A 7,901-nucleotide genomic window follows, 5' to 3' on the forward strand; every position below is an offset into this window, starting at 1 on the left:
TGGTAAATTCTTTCAGTTGCAGGATGTAAGAGGGGTTTCATCTTCTGACTGTTTCAGACTTCCTTCACTGCATTTCACTGGGTTCAACTGCACGCTTCAGTTTAATACCATAGCTCTCCTGCTTCTTTTGCAGCCCCTCCAAGGCTGCTTGTTGTTTTGGATCAGCTTTCTGTCGAAGATCCTTGTCCTTTACAACACAAGCACACCTTCATAGCTCAATCTATGACTGCCAGCTTTGACTTTAAGGTGTCAAAACAACTCGTCTGCAAGGAATAGTTGTATGATTAATTACCTTAGACTTAGACTTAGACTTAGACTTAGACAGACTTTATTCATCCACAAGGGAAATTCTGTTGTCACAGTAGCTCAGAACAGCAATAGAGGAAGAAATAGAAACAGCAATAGTAGGTAAGAGAAAAAAAAGTAAATAATAATAATAAAATAGAATAGGTACTATCCATAAAGCAATCTGGAATATGTACACTTTTACAAAGATAAATAAAACTATCAAGTAAAATTGGCAATATAGAATATGGAAATTTAGAAATTTACAATATATACAACATGTGACTAAATGCAGTGCCAGTTTAATTGCTTGCATACAGATTGATGAACATAGTGTTGACATGTTTTCAGATGAAAAATTTGCAGGTGTACTTACCAAACATAGGTCTTAAATGGATGGATGTCTGTGTAGCACAAGTTTACCCCTTTATCAGGCAAGTGACTATTTCTGATCACTTTGTTTCCTTTTGTTTTCAGCAAAAAAGTTTTGTTTTTTTTAAAAAATGTAACAACAGAGTAGAGGTCTTGGTACATACCAGAAGGATCATTTTAGGTTAAAATTTCTAATTTCAAGGTATTTTATTGAGTGCCCTATATAGTTTTAAGCCTATAAAGGGCGCAGAAAGGGTAATACATTTCACAACATGCCCCGTTCTTGTTTATAAATGGTAAACTTGTAAAAGTTAAATGCAAAAATGTCTACTGTATCAAATATTTATGTGCTGGGACAACACTATATATATATAATAATATATCATATATGTTAATGCACTTTTTAGTGGAAACGATATTCGATTTGATCTGTGTATATGCATGCAGAGGCCATGAATGATCTGCATTGCAGATTAAAAAACCTTGCCCTTAGCACTTATGTTTCAAAAGGTCTGTTTGGGCTTTAAATTCACTACCTAACTGTGGTTTTACTCTAGACGTTTTTTCTTAGGGCATCTCGCATGCAGAGCAAATATGTGCAAACATTCTCTGATTGTAATCACATGAACTTTGACAGCAACAGCTGCAAGAGCTCCTGCAATGAAAATCTGAGGTAGTTCCAGACCAGAACATTGTGCTCTTGCTCTGAATCCATTGTGGAAGCTCGTCCAAAGCAAGTCCGACTCATTAATTCAACTCTTTCACATTTATCGTCAGGTGCTGTTTCAAAGGGGATGCAGCGCAGCCTGGTGATACAAAGTTTTAACATGTGATAAATCATCAAGACAGGTTCATCCCGACCAGTTAAACATGATCGCTTCCCTTGCAGATATGGAATAATTTCTATCCACTGATACCTAAAACTGGGCATGAAAATAAATAAAAGAGTATTCATAATGTTTAGAATCCAGTTCTGATGTATGGAACAGGACTTTCTAGTGTTAAACATCTCAGCCCATGTTTAGGTCATGGCTGTTGAGTGCAAAAGAGCTCCAGCTGAGTTGAGCTGTGCAGAATTTTTCTCATCAGTTTGCAGTCTTGCTGGCTGAAGCTTCACAGACGCTGGTCCTTTACATTAAAGCCCGTCTTCTGAATGAAAGGCATTTCTGGATTCATCCCGTGTGTGAATATGAGCAGGGGGTCTTGGTTCTGTGTACCGGACTGAGAGCTGTGACAAACTTAAGATTATGAAACCACCTTTTATTTGAACATACCAAAACCAGGCACAAATGAGCTAAGTCAGTCACACTTCACATTGCAGGAAAGCAAAGCAGGTCCCTGCCTTATTCCTCTGCCCAATCCCTCCCTTTCTTTCTTTCACACTTACTTTCATCCTCTTTTAATGTGTGAAACTTTGATACTGAACATCCTATTTCCCGTGTTCTGGTCGGTTGGCTTTACATGCAGATGGAGAGGTAATTTGCATAGATTCAAAGGTCTCCCTTCTTTCCTGATGCTTTTTGACATCGGAGCATCTATTCATCCCCCTGTGTTAGGCATCGCTCTTAAGACATCTCCTGAATTGCTGTCTCATGGTGCTTCAAGTCTTGTTTTACACTGCAGGAACAGCTGAAGAATTGGATTAAGAACAAATTCCTTTAAAGAAAAGCTTCCCAGTCAGTCGTATCTGATGGATAGTTCATTCCAATATCAAAGTTTGACACAAGTTTTCACACAAAGTCATGCCAAGTGCAATTTTAAGTCATGCTGAGAGCAAATCACAGACACTGTTTGCTCTGTGGACTCTCTTATAAGTCAGTCCCATCAGGGATATATTGAGAGAGATACAAGTGTGTGGAGATTACAGCTAGATTAGCTTCTTATCCTCACATCACCTTAAGTGGTTGCTCTTAAAAACACTTCAACCAGCTGACCTAAAGTCAGCTTTTGGGGAACCAATTAAGTTTAAATATACAAGGGAGGGTCGGAGATAGGCCCTTTATATTACTACTTGTTCTATTTAGCTTCAGACGACATAACAGTTGTTTTATCAGGCAATCAGATGATCAGGAGATGAACAGAGTCAACAGCTGAGAGGAAGAGGAGGAATAAGACTGGAAAATGGAGGGCTGTGGAAGCAGAACACAAGAGGTGGTAGACTAAGAGGTGCATGCATGATTAAATATGGTTAACTCACTTCTTATATGATCATAAATCAAAGTTTAACATTTTAAATATGTTCTTTGTTATTTACAGCTAATTTAAAACTGGCATTTGTTTAAGCACATTTTATATGTTATGGCACATTTGTGGCAAACAGAAATGACAACTTCTGTCCATTTATATATATTTTCTTCCACTTCATACTCCCTAACAGGTCTGAGAACAAAGAGAGTCCTGTACAGCTGCTACATGTTAATGGAAAAGGACAAAGAAATGTGATAATGCTTGATGGTGGTTCGTGAAGACATAACAGATGAAGAGGTAAAAGAAAAAGAACAAAATTCTATGAAATCAGTGACCATGTCACCAACAGCAGTCTCACATAAGCCCCCTATTCCACCGAAATGGTTCCAGTGCTGATTCGAAGCCAAACCCATACTAGGCACTGGTTCCTTGGGTTTTGACCGCCAAAGAATCGGCTCCCGGTTCTCAAAACTGGTTCTATTCAGGCACCATCAAGCCTTTGCTGGGCCAGGGTTGAGAACCGCTTCACGTTCCGTGCGTCAGCAGCTAGGGGCGGGTTAGCTGGCCAAAATTAGAGCGCTCAAAGTTGGACCACCATTTTCACACCAGCGAAGAAATGAACTCCAAGAGCAAACAGAGTTGCTCAGGGAGACTGAGTGATTCTTGATACTATGGTTGTCAGCAGAGATCGAAGATAAACTGGACGGGGCAATTCGAACAAAGCCTGTGTTTGAGCAGCTTCAGCAGGAGCTAGCTACAAACAGAGCGTTGACCAGCTGGTCATCAAATTTAAAAAGCTTAAAAAAGATCATGGGACTGGGTCACAGTAGCAAGGGGCAATCCTATGAAAAGAATCCCACATTCGAGATCCTGAATTCTGTTCTTGGTGGCCAGCCGGCGTACCAAATACACAGAACGCTGAACTCTGCCACGGCTGAATCCATCCTTCTGCCCATGGTGGATGATACCGCGGTGGAAGCTCAAAGCACAAACAGCAAGGAATCTGGTAAGTGTAGCTGTTTTACAGTGTTAATCATGTGCAATTTCTGGAATTATCTGTGACATTACAAATGATGCGGATTGAGCATGAATTGCTCAAAACCTATCTTTGGCCATTGTTGGCATGTTGGCTATGCTAACATGCTAACAATAACATTAAAACTTGTCGCGTGACTTACATTGTACGACACCTGTAACTAACAAAAAGTCACAAATGTAAACGTTGCTGTATGTCATATAATGTGGAGTAAAAAAACCAAGATTACCTTTTTTGTATTTAACAGAATTGGCATGAAGAAACACTCCGGGCCATGTCTTGCAGCTCACCTACACTGGAAATCCAGTCTTCCTTATCTTCCTTATCTTTCTCATTGCAGTCTTGCAGGCCAGATAAACAATGGACCTCAAAGAAATGGTTTTAAGCAGTTATACGCCTTATTGAAATGTTCAGATGACCAGGAGTAAACAAAATTTGGATAGACACAGTTTGCTTTGTATAGTAGTTTCTCGTATTAGGTTATCTTTTCACTGGAAATTGACCAGTATTTTTGTGGTGAATAGGTAAACAAAAGCGGGGCTTGAATAAGGGGCTGCTGGAGTACCTGGAAAGGTCAGAGGACAAACTCCAGGAGGACAGGGAGCGGGAAGAGAGATTCACCTCTGGTTTGCTGGAAAGCATAAAAAGAATAGAAGAAAACAGCACTGCCTTAGTTGGACTGATGGAGCGCATAGTGCCCTTGATGAAGGGATTCACCAAAAACTAATCATGCCCCTCTTGTATGATAGTTTTGTGTATTTTTATTTTTCTAATAAAGCCTTTTATTTAAGCAGGTTTTTGTTTTCAGATTTACTGGTCCTGGTGATCATGAAGGTAGTCTAATTACTTTTTTAATCTTCCCCAATTGCAGGTGTGAGACAATGTCCTCTACAGAGGACTGAACAGAGGACTGAACATACTTGCCATACTTATAGCAAATTCCACAAAAGCCAAGGTGAACAGTCCAGGTTCATCTTTATTGATCGATGCAGTCCATCCATTGCACTTATACACTGCGGGTTTCTCCATCTGTTATTAAAAATGGAGCCATCTCCAGTAATACCTGTTGGAACACTATTATGGCAGCTTAAAAGAAATCCTGGACATAGTTAAACACAGTACACTGGTCTACCCAAAAAGGATTATTTGTTTCCTGTTTCAAAAGGGTGGCTTTGGTCTGATTACAGATGTACTGGAAAGACTCCCTTGATATACAAACATTTTGCACAAACTGCTGCATGGTAAAATCTGGAACAGTGGAGTCACACGAGTATCTTGACCATGGATGTGCTCAGATGACAGGAGATGGTGTGTCAATAAGTTTAAGATGACATAATTATGCAGCACCGATTTTTCAGTCAAAACCGTTCTTTGGAAGCACCTGAACTGAACCACCTGAGCACTGGCTCTACCAACACCATTATTCTTTGGTGGAAAATGGGTAATACATTCCTAAAAAGAATTTAAAAACGCCAATCCACCTAATATCCTTCCTTTTGGACTGTGAGAACACCAGAGTATCTGAGGAGGACTTGTGCATATATGAGAACACGCAAGCGCCACACAGAAAGGTCATAGCCAAATATTATGATGCAAGGCAACAGTACAAACCACTACACCCCTGTGCAACTGTCGGGCTCCAACATTTAATACACCTTCCTGTCTATGGTAAATATGATCTCTCCTTAAGAAAATTGTGACATTTACATGAAAGAATTTCATGACTTTTTAATATAACTATTTAAAAATGTAGTCAAAAGATAGGTTTACATGGGAATATACTCCTAGCACATTATACTAAAGCAGAGGTGTCCAGCTCCGGTCCTCGAGGGCCAGAATCCTGCAGGTTTTCTATGTATCCCTGCTCAGACACACCTGATTCAAATTAATTAGTAGTAGAGCTTAATCAGTTGTGCACGTCATTGGCTGTTTGATCCATTTAGTGGAAGCTAGATGTGTTGGAACAGGAGTACATGGGAAACCTGCAGGACAGTGGCCCTCGAGGACCGACTTTGGACACCCCTGTACTAAAGCATGGCTAAGTGTTTTCACCATTTCTTTCTAGTCAGATGATGCTAACATCTCATGACATAAACTGAGAGAAAGCATATCAGAGGCCATAAAGGCTCCAGTGTGTAATGATATGTCATGACCTTAGCTGCTGTGTTTACATCCACAATCCAGTTGAGCTCTCTGGTTTTATATGTAACATTCTGCATGCAGATACATCTTCAAAACTGTGATGTTGCAGACATCAGAGACATTCCATTTATAGGCTAATAATGGGATAATCTAGTAATTAGATGCTTCACTAAGGTGCGAGTCACAATTTACTGTATTTATAGTGTCTGGTTAAAACAATGTATCACCATGAATTTATATAGGCTACTTAATTGCTGATACCGAGTACAATCAATTCTCTTTATTGACTACTGATGAACTAATATGAACCTGGAAATGACAGACTAATGATGACGACTGTACAAAACAGGCTATAATGATCATAATTTATGACAAACTACATCCTGCATTCATCCATTCATGCATGGGTTAAGTTTTCAATTTGGATTTCCATACAGTAGACACACAATTTGCGTATTTCTAAATTTCAAGGAGGATAAAGTTCGAGTCACGACTGGCAGGCACATTTTAAGTCTATGCAATAATTGTCTTCCACGCTAGGATCATTCCAGACAATGTCCCACCACTAAAATACACACCGTCATTTTGGGGCTGTGATTATGAAGCCTTTGCTCATTGCCTCTTTTATTACCGTTATTATTAATAAATCAAGCAAGCCGTGAAGCCAGGACAGATAAGTTAAGGGGGTATGTGGGGCAGCCTAGAAGTGGTAATTGCTGGTGTAACAGTGTGTGCAGCCCCGCGGTGGCCTCGTAAGCGACCCGCTTTATTAGATCGGCCGGTATCGATCGCCGCCGCGCCGCGTTGACTAATCTCCAGGCGGGGAGAGGGAGCTCGTGGATCGATGAGCCTGGATTCAATCATGTCTGGAAACAGAGTAGGTAATTTATTGTAATCACCGGTGCTAAATGGAAAACGTGAGAACAACGCGCCCGTGAGGTCCGTATGGAGAACTACATCACGTCATGGAGAGATGAAGAGACGTTTGGTGAAACAGGCTGCAGTCTCTGGATATCCTCCAAGACACGGATTTATAGTATCTGTGAGGTGACTTTCAGCACTGCATCCATGCTAGTGCTCAGTTGTCTAAAATCTCATGTTCTCACCTTGACAAAAAAAAAACCTCCTGGCATTATTTACTAATAAACTTTAAAGGCGGTTGAACATTTTTTGATTCTTAAACAAGATGAATGGGTTTATGAATAAAACAAGCCAAGAGATGCATTAGAAACCCTGCATATTGCCGCATGTGTGCAAGATCCCTCATAAAGTTACATGACATTTGCAAAAATATACACAGAGACTGATATTTTATTTAACATCTCAGCTGACACTGAAGAATCACACTTTCTGTCTATGTCAGACATGTTGAGTCTTTTGCAATGACAAGATCACACAAAGTGCCACTGCTGTGGGTTAAAGGTGGATGGTAATCAGATATATGACATAAAAAAATCTCTATGAGCAACAGGTTATGTGCCACAAACAGACTGCATCAGGCACGGGAATTTCGTTCCTCTTCCTCATTCTCCAGGAGGTAAGCTGGTTTATATCTCGTCACCCCTTTCTCATCCACCATCTTGAGGGCCATGTTCCGGAGGGTGTTGTCCATACTGCCAAGTGAAGTGTACCTGGAAGATGAAGAAAAAGAGGCAATCCCAAAAGATTTTTCTTTTGTGCTGTTCAGAATAAACAAGAAAAAAAGAAATAGCATTTGACTATATTCTTACCCTTTATCATAGAGGATACAGTAGGGCACAAACAACGTCCTCAAGAACGACCAGATGTCATGATAAGTCCAATCCTGTGAAGCATAGGAAAACTTCAAGGTCAGCCATTTTAGCACTGACTTGCTTACATTCATGTGTTCAGACTACAG

General features: G+C 40.1%; 1 protein-coding gene across 2 annotated transcripts in view; it reads right to left on the reverse strand.

Moving 5' to 3' along the window:
- Positions 1-7,315: 7,315 nt before the first annotated feature.
- The window catches only part of flad1 (flavin adenine dinucleotide synthetase 1), a 10,377-nt gene continuing 9,791 nt past the window's right edge, over positions 7,316-7,901 (reverse strand). For both annotated transcript variants that reach the window (XM_079241445.1, XM_079241446.1), the window contains exons 10-11: positions 7,753-7,826; positions 7,316-7,653 (exon numbers count right to left, since the gene is read on the reverse strand). In XM_079241445.1, coding sequence (XP_079097571.1) covers positions 7,518-7,653; positions 7,753-7,826 — 210 coding nt within the window. In that variant the 3' untranslated portion in view covers positions 7,316-7,517. The remainder of the gene's footprint in view (positions 7,654-7,752; positions 7,827-7,901) is intronic.

This window comes from Telmatherina bonti (genome assembly GCF_933228915.1).
Source record: "Telmatherina bonti genome assembly, chromosome: 5".
In the NCBI taxonomy this organism is placed as follows: domain Eukaryota; kingdom Metazoa; phylum Chordata; class Actinopteri; order Atheriniformes; family Telmatherinidae; genus Telmatherina; species Telmatherina bonti.